A 17,114-nucleotide genomic window follows, 5' to 3' on the forward strand; every position below is an offset into this window, starting at 1 on the left:
AGATTCCTCCCTACTCCCTCACCCTAGTCTTGTATTTTCAAGAACATTAAAGAAAATGGTTTTGAGAACTAAACACTAAAGATTAGTTGTCACAGTAGAAACTCAAAAGATAGTTGCCAGTCTTCTATTTCTTGCTCATTGTCCTAAGACTGCCAGGTGATTTATCATAAGAATTAAATTTAAATGCTGGATTCTGTTCTGTCCTTAGAAATATCTCCATGACAACCAAAAGGAACTCCTAACTTCTTGCAAACATTGCTTCGGGAGTATTTTGAGAGTTAAAGTGGTTACCCACTCATTTAGAATTCTGGCAATAAGAGAAAGTGAGGAATTAATGATAGAAACAATAGCAATAGGTATCCCTCCAGAGAAAGGGCTAATGATCAACTAAAAATGTATCTGCATCTGTGATATGACCTCTGCTTGAAACTCCAAGCAGTCGTCTCACTTTTCCACACAGCCTTCCTGTCTTCTCTGGTTCATTCCTTTTTCTATAACAAGCCACACTTATCCTAGCTCATGATCAAAAGTTGAGCTTGCCAGCTGTACTAATAACATTTCCTCTGTGCCGTCAAAAACTAGTTAGATGTGGAGTCTTTCTCCTTAGGCACACTTAACTTGTGCAGCCAAGATTACTGAAACAAGGACTATTTGGCAAGGCAAATATATTGTGAAATTTGTTTTAATGCTTTGACTCATAAGTGGCTCTTGGGAGCTCAGAGTTGAAGTTTTTTATTGGTATTTACTGTGGTGCTCCAAGAGTAGATCAGTTGAGTGTTTAAAAAGAGGTCAAGCAAACAGATTCTGGCATGAGATAAAGCTCCTTGGAAACCTGACTCTTGTACTTTCTAGCTGAGATTCTCTGTCATCTTTTCTTTATGGAAAACAATAGTACCTACCCTGTAGGATTATTGTGAGGAGTAAATAAAATACCTATTTAAAGGCTCAGTTACCATCATATATGGTGTTCTTCAGACAAAAAGTCTTAACTGGTAATGCACCAAATCAATCTATCCAAGTTCCAGAGGTGCAAAGAGCTCCTTTATGAAAAGGGTAATGTTAATCCTTTCTGGGAAATGAATATTTGGATGGGCTTAAGATAGTTGATAAAGTCAAAGATGATGACCTATTAATTAAGAAGGGATTTCTTATTATAGATAGGGGAAACGATATTAAAGAGAGCAAGAAGATAGGAGACAAAACAGTAGGAGGAGGTGACTGTTATGTAGCAGGCTTGAATAGAATGGAAGGTATAAGAGAGACAGAAACAAAACGCAAATACCTATAGGCAGGTTCAGAGGGATGAATGATCTCCAGTGAAGTAGAAAGCACAGAATGAGGCAGAGAACAGTCAGGTTATTAAGAGAGGCTGGTGTATTGTTTTGGTTTTTACTTGTGTGTGAGAAAATGAAAATTTTTTTCACCTTTTCAGTTTGAAGTGATTGACAACAATCAGGGGAATATGAAAAAATTGGGGGGCAGGGAGGAGTGAGGGGTAGGAAAAACAAGAGGTGGTGAGCACCAGAAGTATGTCAAGATAGAAAAATTGGTTAACTGAAATCTGGATAATTTGGGACAGAAGTTTGGTGTTCTGATAGTCTGCTTGTAACCAGCACCCAAAGGGAGGTAGGACTGGTAATTGAACTTCTTTTTACTTCCCTTACAAAAGTCACAAATAACTATTTGGCCCTAAATTTAGGAATAACAGTAGTTTCCATCCTTTCCCATTCTGACCAAATGACCTTTGATCCGTCACTTAACTTCTGTGCAAATATAGCCACCCTGCTTAATGGAGTTGTTTTGAAAGTGTTGAGTGTTTGGGATAGAACAAATGTTAGAAAAAAAATGTCATGGTGTTTAATTTTTATAGTTCTGTGTGAGCGTGGTTGGTTTCTCTATCAACAGTCCACTCTCTGGGAGCAAATTAGGGGCTTTGGGAATCTTCCCAAATTGTTTCAAGCAACTTGACTCCTTTATTATACTGAAGAAAAAATTTACTACTGGTTCCCCAAAACATTTGTATGTTGTGTGTTTGTTAGAGTACTACGCAGTTCATTCCCGTTTTATGGATAAGAAAGCTGAGGTAGAAGGAGTAGTTATTTATTATTTAATCCTAATCTCACAGCTGCCCACGTTTGTCCCATGATTTCAAACACATGGCAAATAAACGCACTTTCAGTGAAATGTAAAAGGGTATTTGGATGTCAGGCAATTTCACAAAGTCAATTCCAAGCCCAGAGCTATGCTCAGCCTCCTGTACCCTCCTGTAGATACAACCTTATGCCCTATTTAAGAATGAGAGTCCCTCTGAGTGCTCCTAAACTCTCCTGTAGTCTGAGTGTTCATCTCAGATAGTCATCTGATTTTATACCTGGACTTCATTATTACTGGGTTCTAGCAGCTGGGCAGATGGAAATTATATAACTGAGAACCATCCCAAATTAGAAATACCTAACAGCAAGAATCACACCAGTCATCAAACCTCATTTCCAAGGCATTGTTAAAACCATCAGGCCTTATTGTAACACCAGGCCAAGAAGCAGAACTTTAGTTATAATCAAAGTAAAAAAGTGTGATGGGACAATGGTCTGTAAGAAATGACAGCACACCATTTCTAAGTTAGCTGAGGGCCTATTTTGACCTCAAAAGATCTATACATATGGCTTAAGAATAGCAAAGCTGGAACCAAATCCAGGTCTCCAGACTTCCCATTCACTACCCTTTCCATTACATCAAGGGAAGCTGCTCAGTGGGGTGGGTCAGGAGACTACATTAAAAAATAATCCAGAATCCTTGTAGCATAAGGGAGGTCTTCTGTGCTTGGCTCTTCCAGTTCCCAATACAATCATGAGGATTTGTCTGCATGTGCTGGCTGATTGACTGGAAGATCTCCTTCCCTAGAAATCATTAAAAGATAATAGGCAAAACTCTGTCTTGGGGGTGCAGATGAATTGTCTTCAAGGCAGGAGATTAGAAGATGTCGTATTGATTTACAGTGAGATAAACTGTTGGGCCTATAGTTCAAACACCCATGAGCTCGTCTAATCTGGTATTACCATTATCGTCCACATTTTCCCCTGACAGTATATTTAAACTGAGCTTGTTGGACTAAGGGTGCTTTCTGGTTTGTTCCTCAGGTTGTGGTTTCTCGATCAGGATCATTAACCCCACACGTGAATTTTCTCCTGGATTCCCACCCTGTGTCTCCTGAAGCAATTGTGGAGAACCCGCTAAACCAAAATGGCTATACACTCGTTGTCACTGGGAAGAAGGTAAGCCCTGTTCCCCAGGGAGGTTCCATGAATGTGGTTCCTCCTCAGTGGATATTTACAGCCAGTGTCATCTGGTCCTTTTTAACTTCTCTCTTCGTCTGGATTCGCCTCTCTTCTATCCAGTTCTTTCCTGAGTATTCCAGAGATCTTCTGAAATCAAGTTAAATTTTTACTCGGGGAAGATTGGACCTATGTTAGGTCCTCTTCATGATGTGAACTTCTCCTTTTGTCCTCTATTTCTCAATGAGAAGAACAAACACGCAGAATGAGAATTACAGCCCTAAGGGCAGAACTCTAGTGCAGGCAGATAAACCCTGAAGTGTACCTTGGAATCTGACACTGGCCAGTAATCCCTTTTCTCTGAGAGGAGGTGCATTTTGATGCCAGAATGATATGTAAACTTACTTAGAATTTCCCCGGGGGTTCAAGTGTGTTTTCCAGCAGCTTAATTTATACTCTTGAGGGATAAATTGGGAGATTGGGATTGACATATACACACTACTATATATAAAATAGAAAATAAAGACCTATATAGCATGGGAACTCTACTCAATACTCTGTAATGACCTATATGGGAAAAGAATCAAACAAAGCGTGGATATATGTGTATGTATAACTGATTCACTTTGCTGTACAGCAGAAACTAACACAACATTGTAAGTCAACTATACGCCAATAAAAATTTTTTAATAAAATAATAAAAATAAAATCATCTCAGACAGAGCAAAATGTCCCAATAAATAGGACCTCTAATATTGCATGGTAATGCTTGTGTTCACTGGACAGTAATGGTAACTTTTATCACATATGCACCAACAGTGGAAGGAAGGAAGAAATTTGTTTTTTTTATTTTAATCACGTAAGCATTATTACGATTAGCACACATAGGTGCTATCCCTGTCAGACTCTGTAAAATTATATTTATATGTGTCTTCGATGTATTTAGTTTTTATTAAGCAAACAAAAAAACCCTCTGGAAGCTCTTTCCATCACTTGTCTTCACAGATCACCAAGATCCCGCTGAATGGCTTGGGCTGTGAACATTTCCAGTCCTGCAGTCAGTGCCTCTCCGCCCCTTCCTTTGTGCAGTGTGGCTGGTGCCATGATAAATGTGTGCGATTGGAGGAATGCCCTGGTGAAACATGGACTCAAGAGACCTGTCTGCCTACAATCTACAAGGTAGAAGTCTCTGTCAGCTGTCATGTGTGTTTTTTGGAAATCATAAATCCCATTGGTGGAAAAATTCAAAAATTAATGTATTCATTTGACTGTGAGCCATCAGCCCAAGCACCATCTTTTTTGAAAAAAACCTCCACGTTTTTCTTTTTCTTTTTCGCCGCAACACGTGGCACGTGGGATATTAGTTCCCTGACCACGGAGCAAACCCACGCCCCCTGCATTGGAAGCATAGAGTCTTAACCACTGGACCACCAGGGAAATCCTACCCCCCAGGTTTTTCCTTTAGAGTGGTGTTTGGGCACATGCCCCTAGGCCCTGCACTTGAAGTGCTTGCTTCACACTCTCCTTGGGCAGTTGCTCTCCCTTAGTGCTATGTGAATAAAAGAGTGGTGGCTAGAGAGCAATACTGCTCTCCATTTCCTCACACTGGGAGCTGTTCCCTTCTGGCCTGCCCATGCTCTGATTCCTCACCAGCTGCTTTATCTACCAGGTGCCCATGCATGAGCCTTCATCACACACGGGGATCCACTCATGGCATAATCCAGAACCCTAACCTGGACCGTGCAAGCTAGAGATCCCAGCCATGCTGGAGCAGGCAAAACAGGAGGTTTCGTTCTGTCTGGCACATAGATGATGGCTGTCTCATCACTGATGAGTCTAGAGGTTACCTCTCAGGGCAAGGTGGGAAGCAAGTGGATGGTGGACAAATGGGTGACTGTGTGCCTTCTCTCAAAGTTCCTGGAAGAGAAGTAAAAGCACAGCTGATGACTACACTAACCTCTATACTCTGTAAGCCAATTCATTATTTAATCCATTCCAAAAACATTTATTGAGTGCATACCACACAGCTGACACTCTTCTAGACAATGGGGAGATACAGTCCCAGACAGGACAGAAGTGCCTCCTGCTCTTAGAGAACTGAGCTTCTAGAAGTGGACTTCAGCCATGACGTTGTAGCCACACTCTCTAACTCTCTGTTGCCTTATTTACTTAAGCATGTGTTTGGCACTATGAAAATCTCCATGGCAATTTTTTAAAATTTTTTTCTTGATCCAGACACATTTTGCTTGAAGCTACTTCCCTGGTGAGGACCCAGTGTATATTTTCTCTGCCTGCATGTGGAACAGTTGGACTTAGTACTAAGTGGTTCCTGTGAAAAATTCAAGTTAAAGGTCTTGGTCGGTCGCCTGGTTCAAGCCCAAGTAAACAAAGTGTACGAGTCAGAACAGGAACCACCCCCAAGAGCATGGCTGTTTTCATTTAGCTACGGTTTGGGGAAAGATTTGTACCGGGTGACTGGGTTTTAAACCAAATCATTTTATGTTAGGTGTTACACAGTTATTAAGACTTAGCTTGATCAGCTCGAGAATAAACTAGGAGATATTAAGAAAAAAAATTTAAATCTATACTGTATTATTTATGCACTTTTTGTGTGTTTAATATGCTTTTAAAACCACATGCAGTTTTATACGTTTTAAAACACGTAGCCGTGGCAATTTGAGACACCAGACCTCTGAATCCATGAAAGAGATATGGGGAGTGTGTGTGTGTGTGTGCAACTAAATCACAATTTCATTTCAAAAACAGCCAAGCTGACGTTTTAAATAAAGAGCATGTTAAGAACTTGTACAAAGAAACATTTAATTTTGACCCATGTACCTCCTTTTATTAGTAATGAAAGCTATATTAAAATGGTTAAAAACAGTAAATATTTTAGAATTTTCTAGAACCAGAGAATCTCCCATAATATTTGAATCCCGCCGCAACCCCACACCTTCCCTAACTCCAGCACTCTAGCTGGAAATTTTTAAAAGGTTGGACTGCATCCTGCGCGATTCACTGAGGCTTGGGTGCTACAGTTAGAAAAAACGTAATGCAGCTGAGTCCATAAATCCCTTTCGGTTCATAGTTGTTAGGAAGATTTCATGCTGCACTAGAGCATGACATTTAGCATTCTTACTGCAAAAAATAAGACAGATTATTCATCTTTTTCTTATCTGTCTTAAACGCTGCAGGCACAAAACCCAGCTAATGTGTAGAGTTTCACTTTCCAATAAATGTTAAGTCAACCTGCTTTTCAAGGTACATGATGTTCAGTGGCTGAAATTCTTTGCAGTTCCACATATGAAATATTTCAGGATTGCAAGCCCATTATTTTGTTTCAAACATGTTATCTGATCTTGTACTTAGAGAGCAATGAAAAATGCTTCAGAAAAGGAAGAGCACTTTCCAATATATTCTGAATTTATTAGGATAAAACTGTCATTCTTGTAGGATTAGAGTTCAGTCCCAGTGAGACAATAAAACAGTTTATTAATTGATCAGAAGACTCAGATAAGAAGCAACAGTGATATCTAATGAGGGACCTGAGATATCTTATCTCACGCCTGCAATATACTGCCACCAATATATTTGTGACATTTACTGAAGAGACAAATTTTAATTTTCCGAAGTTTTTGGTGGTAGTGGTGTTGTTTTAAGTTTCTTAAGTATATCCTAATGGGTTTTGAAAATATGATCATTTAAATCATTTTCACCTGTGAAAGGACAGTAGCTACTTTTGTGGCTAGCTCTACCATATCCAGACACAGACTCTGTGGCTTTATGCCGGACACTCATTTCCTTCTCACAGAGTTTCTCTACCCTCAGGATAACTCAGAGTTTGCCAGCGCATTGTTGGTTCTGTCCAAGGGTGTGTAGTCCAAGACTGCATCCTTCCTTTTCCCCTGGAAGAGTGAACGTTACCCCATAAGCTAAGGCAGAAAAGCTCAGATGCCCCCCTCTAATATTTCAGCCAGGAGAGGAAAGCTAAGTAGAGCTGGCTTTTCAAATCCTGATGATCTAGCAGAGGTTTTATAGTATCTCTTTCTGTTGCTAGCACACCAACCAAACAACTCTCCGTGTCTTTTCTGAAATCATCACCCAATCGCTTTGCCTTATATATAGAAAGTGATGATGAATGTGGAGTGACAGACTTCAATTTTTACATAGAAAGGGGGGAATCCAGACAGGGGGATCAGGCCAACATCAGCCTTGGGCTCTTTTCAGTGGGCAAGACTCCTCATTAAAAGAGGAAACAGCAGCTGTGTGACTGCCTCAGGCTGAAGAGAGTCCTGGAGGGTTAGATGTCTTTTTTTCCTCCTCCTGGATTTCTAACATAATAATAAACAGATATTTTTTTTCTAGCAGTTCTCATTTGGCTAGACAGGGGCGAAGTAAGTTTTCATGAAAGGCACAACTGTGTAATGGATTTCATGGGTAAAATAGCTATTGTAAGGGCATTAAGCTAAGACTTTTGAAGGGGTTTGGCAACAAGGGTGTGACTTTGGTTTGTGGTCATTTACTTGGGAGGGAAGGGAATGTTTGCAAATTTGTATTTTGCTAAAAGCTCTTCTAAATTGTAAAAGAATCACTTTTACACTTTCACTAACTTGTCTTTAGCAGATACCTTTACTGGCTTTTGAGTTGCCTCTGTAGCGGTGCTGTGTTTTCCCACCATTGTACTTTACAGCACAATTTACAATATGTCCCCCCAAAAGAGCATTTCCTTTCTCAATTGTCACAAAGCTGCTGCTGAGGAGAAGCTTATTTTTAACATAGAAACTTGTTTTGTTTTAATAGTTTTAGCCTAAGAATAGTTGTTGTATAGACTTCATAAGAGCCTAATGCTATCTCATATCACAGTTGCCAAATTTTCATTAATGAATTCAAGTTTTACTTTCTTTTTTTTGGGCTGTGTTGGGTCTTCGTTGCTGTGCGCGGGCTTTCTCTAGTTGCCGCGAGTGGGGCTCCTCTTTGTTGGGGTGCGCGGACTTCTCACTGCAGTGGCTTCTCTTGTTGCGGAGCACGGGCTCTAGGCGCGCGGGCTTCAGTAATTGTGGCGCATGGGCTCAGTAGTTGTGGCTCACGGGCTCTAGAGCGCAGGCTCAGCAGTTGTGCAGCACGGGCTTAGTTGCTCTGCGGCATGTGGGATCTTCCCGGACCAGGGCTCGAACCCGTGTCCCCTGCATTGGCAGGCGGATTCTTTAACCACTACGCCACCAAGGAGGCCCAGGTTTTACTTTTAATACACCAAAGATAAGCCTGCAATAATAAAAGGAACCTATTACTTATTTAATACTGAGCCTGAGGAAAAAAAGTCAGTCCTAGAAATGAGATGTACGGTGATGCCAAGGGAGATAATTAGAAACATTGCTACAGTACAGATCTCATGTGGGGCTCTCTCCAATTCTGTTTTTATCTACTTCTAATAGAAATAATATATTGAATATATTAAATATTACATCATTTAGTTTGTCAACTAACCAGCTGGTATATATCAAATAGTGACCATATTTAAAGAAAAAATAAAAGTGGCAGATTAGTAATAAATGTGAATTAAGTATAAAGGAATGGGTTCACTTATTCATTTGTTGATACCTGGCCTGCAGTAGATGATTTATAGTGAGTAAATGAATGAATGGCAGATATGTACTGAATATCATATATGTGGTTGATATTATGATAGCTGATAAATGCAGCTATGAAAACACTGGGTGCAGAAAGAGGTATTTTTACTGTGTGACTTTCTCCTCTGGGTGGGGAATACCATAGCAACATGAATGTAGCACACACCCACCTGGCATACAGACCAAGGCATATATTAGGGCTTGGCTTCTAGGGCCTGTAAAGGAGTTTTGATCAGAGTTCAATCTGAAGGCCCATGAAGGGGTTATAAGCATGTAAAAGTCTGGGCCCAAAGTGTGTCTATGCCCAAGAGGGCCCTTCATCCCCACCCAGGCTGAATCTGCTCTCCTTCCCATCTCTGGATCTCCTGAAAACAGCTTGCTTCATCAGCCTGTCAGATAGTTTTAATGTTTGTTCCAGATTCTCTGAAATTTGTGACCCTTTTTCCTATAGTGAAAATTCATTTTTTTTAGATAATGGGAGAAGGGAAGGATTTCAGACTCTTTGAGTATACATATTTTGTTCGTTTGTTTCTTTGTTTTCCACACCTATGAAAGATAATAATATACTGGGTTTTTTTAAGTTCTATATTGTCCTCATAGGTTTTCCCAACTAGTGCCCCCCTTGAAGGAGGGACAACGCTGACCATATGTGGCTGGGACTTTGGATTCAAGAGGAATAATAAATTTGACTTGAAGAAAACCAAAGTTCTCCTTGGAAATGAGAGCTGCACCTTGACCTTAAGTGAGAGCACGATAAACATGTAAGGACATGAAATCGCTTAGCCAGGGTGTGCTTGGAAAACGGGTTTTGTCTTTGAATGAATCTTGTAAGACTCTCCCCAAATGTCTATCTCTTGAGTTAAAAAGGGTCTTGGCCCATCACTCCCCTTGAGGATTTGTTTTGTTTTTAAAACTGTTTACTCACCAGGATTACGGAAGAAGAAAGGTGACATTACTCAGGTGAAGAAAAGAAGAATCTAGCATCTGGGAGTTTTTCAAGTATTTTTGTAACAACTCTTGAGAAATTGAGTAGATTTGAAAGAATAGCACTGTTTGGGGTCGTTCCATCTTTAAAGTCTTCAAATAAAGAGAGTCTCAAACAGCTTTTTCTATAAAAATCAGAAACCCCTCAATATGGACCCTCTCTTCTAAATTCACTTTCTAAACCTCAGAAATGTAATGAAGCAGCTGAATCACACTTTTGAGACTTGTTGTTTATGATGAGTTTAAATTTATATTTACCTGATATTTATTGGCACTGTAATGGAGGGAGGGTATCTCATATAACCATTCACAAATCTTGGGAAATAGCAATGTTATCCCTATTTTACAAAGATGTTCAGAAAGGTGGAGTATAGATTAGCAGAGGTAATCCAGAGGGTAAGAGCTGAACAGGCCTTCAGACTCAGCTCTCATGATTCAAGACCTGTTCCTGTTCTACTGTATTCTACATGTAACTTCTATAAGATCTGAATCCCATAATGAACAGAGAACCCAGAAATTTTTAGTTATGTAGTAACAACAACCAAACATTTAAAGTTTTATAGTTGAACCTAGTCTTTCAAGTGGTTATTTTATACCTAGTAGAATTCCTTTCAGGGTTATACAAAGATCTAAATCTACTCATTTTACAGAGACCAAAACATCAAATAATGTCACACTTGTTTAGCTTAATGGCAAAACAAATTCATTCTAGAAATCCCCCTTGCTCATTGCATTGTAAATTAGAGCCTGTAAAAGTGAAACATAATTCATCCTCTTTTGTTTGCAGGGCAGAAATAGAGACACAGATGTAGAGAACAAATGTATGGACACCAAGCGGGGGAAAGTGGCAGGGGAGGTGGTGGTGGTGGGATGAATTGGGAGATTGGGATTGACATGTATACACTAATATGTATAAAATGGATAACTAATAAGAACCTGCTATATAAAAAAATAAATTTTTTAAAAAATGTTATTTAATAAAACAAATTATATTTATACTTTTTAGGATTATAATAAGATTACTAATTCAAAAATAATTCTGTGGAAAGCCTATCACAATTTCATCATTTTTTAAGTAACTTAAATAAACACGTGTAACCCAGAAATGTATCTTTTTTTTTTTTTTTTTTTTTGCGGTACACGGGCCTCTCACTGTTGTGGCCTCTCCCGTTGTGGAGCACAGGCCCCAGACACGCAGGCTCAGCAGCCATGGCCTACGGGCCCAGCCGCTCCGCAGCATGTGGGATCTTCCCAGACCGGGGCACGAACCCGTGTCCCCTGCATCAGCAGGCGGACTCTCAACCACTGCACCACCAGGGAAGCCCGAAATGTATCTTTTGACATAATTTAAAGAAGAGATTCTGCTTAGTTGTAATCAGCCCATTGTTTCATATGCTGTTGAAGCACCATCTCTCCATCTTAAGTATGCCAAACATTATGCCTGTAATTGTATATTATTATATTATAATGAACTTTTCAATTGGTGAGGTCTGCATTGATGAGGTTTAACATTTCCTGTTTTGTCTGTATGAATAATACAAGACAGTCAGTACAAAGTTTAGCATAATAGTACAGAAACAGAATAATACAATTTTCAATTCTAATGCTTACCTGTAAACTCTGCTTGCTATTTAGAGTAGTCAGCTCACTGTTTAGAGATAATGGCCCATAATATAAAACAGCCAACCCAGAAAATGCCTTTGGATTTATAACATATAAAACTTTGTTTTTTCAGGTTGAAATGCACAGTTGGTCCTGCAATGAATGAACATTTCAATATGTCCATAGTTATTTCAAACAGTCGAGGGACCGTACATTATAGTACATTTTCCTATGTGGTAAGTCTAGGCATTAATTTTCTCATGAACTAGGATATTTAATTATTACTTAATCTACTTAGAGTTATAAAATTAACAAGTTATTTTGTTTTGTTTCTATCTCTCATTCAGGATCCTATAATAACAAGTATTTCTCCAAGTTATGGTCCTAAAACTGGTGGCACTTTACTTACATTAACTGGAAAGCACCTAAACAGTGGAAATTCTAGACACATTTCAATTGGTGGAAAAACATGTACTTTAAAAAGGTGTTGTAGTTTATTTTTTGTTGCATCAGTCAAGACGGATTCATATGTATACCTAACAAATCAAGAAAAGATTGTTCTTCTTTTGTGACGAAAAATCAAGATGTTTATTATTTACTCTCCATCTTACAAAACTTTCTCCTTCCCAAATCCATCTACTCCTTTTTGCTGATTTTTCTACCCTTCCCTTATGGTTTATTAATTCCACTTTTAAGTTTTGTCTTCCCATCCACCTTCTTTATTGTTATGCTTAGTATCCCACCTATGCTATAAGCTGTGAGATTCTGGTAATTGACAATAAATTAAGATAAACATTTCCATCAAGATTTACAATTAGATCAGATCACTTTGGGGAGGTGAGAAGCATGAGGGAGATTGGATTAGGAAGTTATGTTTCTGCTTCTTAGATTTGGGAGAGCTCAGTTTAATCAAGTGCCAAAAGGATACTTTAAAATTGCTTAAAATCCCAAATATTTCTAAGTCAAGGATGACCTAAGTTTGGGATCCAGTCAATTGTAAATTGACTACAATTTCTAGATTAGAAAGAGTTTTTTTTCTAGACCACATCAGAAAATTCCCACTTAGGAGCCACTGACTGATACCCTTTTGATTTATGTATATAATTCTAATATATGTGTGTCTCTAATAGCAAAGGTCCATTTTCTTAATTTTTTTGTTCAGTGTTTCAGATAGTATTCTCGAATGTTATACCCCAGCCCAAACCACTCCAACTGAGTTTCCTATTAAATTGAAAATTGACTTAGCCAACCGAGAGATGAACAGCTTCATTTACCGGGAAGACCCCATTGTCTATGAAATACATCCCACCAAATCTTTTGTTAGGTAAGTAAAAGCTTCTGATGGGTATAAGAAAATAATGAACATGAGGATGACTGGCTGTCGAATAGTCAAAAGGAAGACAGTTTTATCTCTGGATTTGATACTGTTGCATTTTTTTTGAAGGCTACCTTTCCAATTCGGGAGTGAAAACTACATGCAGGCTCTGAGTACAATTTGACCTTATCAGTGCTAGTTCATGCCATTTTATCCTATTCTAAATAGATTTCATTAAAACAGTTTAACTGTACATCATAGTTTTGATATTTATGCACTTATATTATGTACATTTTAATTCTATACTAACCTTAGTGCCTAAAAGTGGAATCACCTTTTTCTCTTCATTCTTCAGTGTATTTTTGCCCTGCCTACTTTACACACAGCTTTTCCCTATACCAGACTCCCTCTGAATCAATATCTCATTGGACCCAATTCAGTCTGCCTTGTTTCTGTTAATTCTATCAGTCTAGCAACAACAGTTAAGTTCATTTTTCCTTTGTATTTTTTTCAGACAGGAAAAAATATTTCTTTTGCATATTTTGTGAATAAAAAGACAAATGCATTTCTTCAGCTTATGAATATGAATTTTTAAAACATTTTCAAGTTAAATAAGTTATTGCCAAAGAAAAACTACCACTGAACTTTCATTTGACTTTGGCTGTGGCTATAACTTGCAGTCACTACATGTGATTTAATTTAATTTCTCTCTTAAAATACTTAATAGAGAAAGAACCTCTCAATATTGCTATTTTTCTATTTTATTTTGCCAGTGGTGGGAGCACAATAACAGGTGTTGGAAAAAACCTGAATTCAGTTAGTATCCTGAGGATGGTAATAAATGTGCACGAAGCAGGAAGGAACTTTACAGTGGTAAGTCCTCTGAGTGATAGTTGTGCTTAGAGCTCAGCATCTCTGCTTCTGCCACCAGCTTTCAGGGTAGCAGAGACATTTCAGTTTTGCCTCTAATGTTTGCTAGTTATCTTCCTTGCAGCATGGGTCAAATAGTATTTTTTATTCAAGAACTAAAATTATCTACTCTCAGGCTAACATTATAAAACACACACACACACACACACACACATAATATTTAGACACAAATAATGATTATCAACTTGAGGCAGTGTTTTCTAAAGACAGTCAGTACAAGGGCAAACCACGTCATTCCCTGTCTTAGTCAGTTCAGGCTGCTATAACAAAAATACCATAGACTGGGTGGCTTACACAACAAACATTTATTTCTCACAGTTCTGAAGGCTGGTAAGTCCAAGACCAGGGTGCCAGCAGATCTGGCCGTCTGGGGAGGGCCTGCTTCCTGGTTTGCAGATGATTATCTTCTCATTGTATCCCCACATGGAGGGGAAAGAAAGAGGCAGCAAGATCTCTTGTGTCTCTTCTTATGAGGGCACTAACTCCATCATGAGAACTTCACTCTCATGACCTACTTACCTCCCAAAGGCCCCATCTCCAAATACAGTCACACTGGGGATTAGGCTTCCAACATATGAATTTGGGGAGGATGCAGTCATTCAGGCCATTGCATTTCCCTATCCCCCCTTTTTTAATATCCCATAGAACATCAACCCTTTTGCTCTAATAAAACCCTTGGGTAAAGCCTCTAATCTTGCCACAGCATCCTTGTCTTCCTAAGTGGTACAGTTTTTTCTTACACATCCCTGCTTCTTACCATTCCTCTTGTGCCTTGGTTAGCATGTTATCAAATAATGAGAAAGACCATTAGAATATTTATGTCCTAGATTGTGTATGTTGTTTGGTATTTCTCCACCTTTTTCTTTTATTTGCAAGGTCAATCAGAATTTAACTGAATTCCTCCTTAAAAGTGATTGACCTATTTTGTGCTCTAACAATTTTGGGACATCACGTTAAAATGGTAGTTTTACTTCAGACCTTAGGAAGTTTGGAGTTATTTACAAAGATTTCATATTTTTGTTGTTTTTCTTTGATATTAAATATCCATAATCTAGTTGAACTTGTACACGCAACTTAGAATGAAAGTTCTAAGTGCCCCCTCTCAAGCAGGGGCTTAACTCGGGAGGCAATAGATTGAATTACAGCACTTCCTTTTAGATTCCCATCCAATATTTTGTGAAGGCTAAGACCACAGTGTGCTTTAATTACAAAAACCAATTTGGGGCTAAAAATGTCAAGCCAAATCACCAAACAATAAGGTCATCTCAAATGAGATTTTTCTTGACCTTCTCAATCAGCCACATTGCATCACCTCTAAAGAGTATTATTAGATTTTTATAATATTTCTGAGAGATTGTACTCCAGGGAGTCACCGTATGAAGTAGAGAGCTTTGAAACCAATCCCTGCACATGGCCACAAACAAAGTTAGAATACCGCCGCTATTAATTTAAAGGACATCGGTTCTCCACAACCAGGCATAGCAATTTTTCATTAACCTATAAAAATAACAGTAACCCTCTTTGGTGTTGGCATGTGACTTTTTAAAGTAGAAATCTGAGAACTTATGAGTTTATCTAATTCACACCGAGCCTGCGTTATTGAAATAATGGCTAAGTTTTCTTCCTTCTTCCTCACCAGCATTATGATGACATATGGCATCATTCATTCATTTGTAATCAAATAGTTATTAAAACCTCCTAGATGTGCCAAGGAAGATTCAAACAATGGTAGAAGATTTAAATCTTATCTGTTTACATATCTGGAAATGTAAACTTCTCTTATTTTAGCCACAAACATATTAGTACAATAGAACAATGCATTCAAATTGGACAGGAATGAAAAATTCAGTGGATCTATTTGACTATTGTTTGTGAAAAACCTCTTAAAGAGACGTGTGTTCCTTCCATGTTCCCTGCTTCTTATAGAATTTGAAGCTGACCATGATGAATTGAACCCATTCATTATTTAACAGAGAAAAACTCTTGGTCAGGTTTGACTTAGTTATACCAATCCAGCCACAATAATTTTTAAGCCTAACGAACTCAAATATTTTAAAATAAAAATACTAATCACCTTCTTAACAAAATGCATATTAATTTGTTAATATGCATTATGTCCCAGAAGCCAGCAGTTTATTGTATAGTTTTCAAATTTCTTGTTACATAGAGAATTACCGTAATAGCAGTAAAATTGTTCATTTCCTTTTTTCAAGATGATAGAATAAATAGCTTTTAGCATTATAATATGGATTTGATACAAAACTAAGTAATATTTTATTCATATTATATCTATTTATCAGTTTTCTTTATCTGCTTATAGCACACATTTTTTAATGTAGGATAAGTTTTAAAATTATTTTTAAAAGAAAATATCAAATATCCAATTTTGTTTGTGCTTTTTATGTATATCCTGAGTCCTTTTTCTATTGTGGGCATAAGTAATTGTTTTATCTCCAACTCTACTTGTCAAAGAAAAGGAAATATGAGGGATGTTGTTGCTTGTTTGTCTTTTCCTTGGGGGAAAAAATGCAAACATTTAACCTTAAATGTGCCACTTTGTGTTGGTGGTTTAGTCTAAGCACAATCAAGAGGAAACCACATTTTCCAAACTTTTATAAATCAGAATTACAAAGAGGAAGATTTGAAATGAGAGATGAAAGGGCATGAAATAATAATAACAGAGCCTTTGTAAAATAGCATAGGAAAAGATTTATCAGTAGAGAATACAAAGTGAGCGAGAAGCCATCCAGTGTGGGAGTTATGTGAATTTTAGGGTCAGTGGCCTAGGATTTATGTTCCCTGCTTTGCCACTCAGAGCTGTGTGACCTGGTCTGATGACATCAGCTTGCAAAGCTCAGTTTCTTCATCTGTAATTATGTGTGTAATCGTAGCACCTACCTCATAGGATTATTGTGAGAATTAAATGAGACCAACCTTGTACTAAAGTGTTTTGCACAGGACCTGGCACTCAGTAATTGATAGCTTAAAACACACTAATAAGGTGACCTGTATACACTACCAAATGTAAAATAGATAGCTCGTGGGAAGCTGCTGCATAGCACAGAGAGATCAGCTCGATGCTTTGTGATCACCTAGAGGGATGGGATAGGGAGGGTAGGAGGGAGGCTCAAAAGGGAGGGGATATGGGGATATATGTATACATATAGCTGATTCACTTTGTTATAAAGCAGAAACTAACTCACCATTGTAGAGCAATTATACTCCAATAAAAATGTTAAAAAAAAAAAAAAAAGACCGTGTTGTTTAGAGAATCACATCTGTCATGTTTCCAGAAATGTGTTCTTCAACATTAGGAAGTTAAATGGAGATTTTTTTCAAAATTGTACATTTTCAATTGATTGTCTGAAACAGTGAAATGTGAAA

At 38.1% G+C, this 17,114-nt stretch overlaps 1 protein-coding gene across 4 annotated transcripts in view; it reads left to right on the forward strand.

Moving 5' to 3' along the window:
• MET (MET proto-oncogene, receptor tyrosine kinase) overlaps window positions 1–17,114 on the forward strand; it is a 128,099-nt gene that overhangs the window by 76,947 nt on the left and 34,038 nt on the right. For 3 of the 4 annotated variants that reach the window (XM_082845889.1, XM_082845891.1, XM_082845892.1), the window contains 7 exons: window positions 3,138–3,272; window positions 4,278–4,451; window positions 9,500–9,660; window positions 11,619–11,721; window positions 11,833–11,969; window positions 12,648–12,809; window positions 13,574–13,673. In XM_082845889.1, the coding sequence (XP_082702015.1) occupies window positions 3,138–3,272; window positions 4,278–4,451; window positions 9,500–9,660; window positions 11,619–11,721; window positions 11,833–11,969; window positions 12,648–12,809; window positions 13,574–13,673 (972 nt within the window). The remainder of the gene's footprint in view (window positions 1–3,137; window positions 3,273–4,277; window positions 4,452–9,499; window positions 9,661–11,618; window positions 11,722–11,832; window positions 11,970–12,647; window positions 12,810–13,573; window positions 13,674–17,114) is intronic. The other variant, XM_082845890.1, reaches the window with a different exon arrangement.

Source organism: Leucopleurus acutus (assembly GCF_964270905.1).
Source record: "Leucopleurus acutus genome assembly, chromosome: 9".
Taxonomy (NCBI): domain Eukaryota; kingdom Metazoa; phylum Chordata; class Mammalia; order Artiodactyla; family Delphinidae; genus Leucopleurus; species Leucopleurus acutus.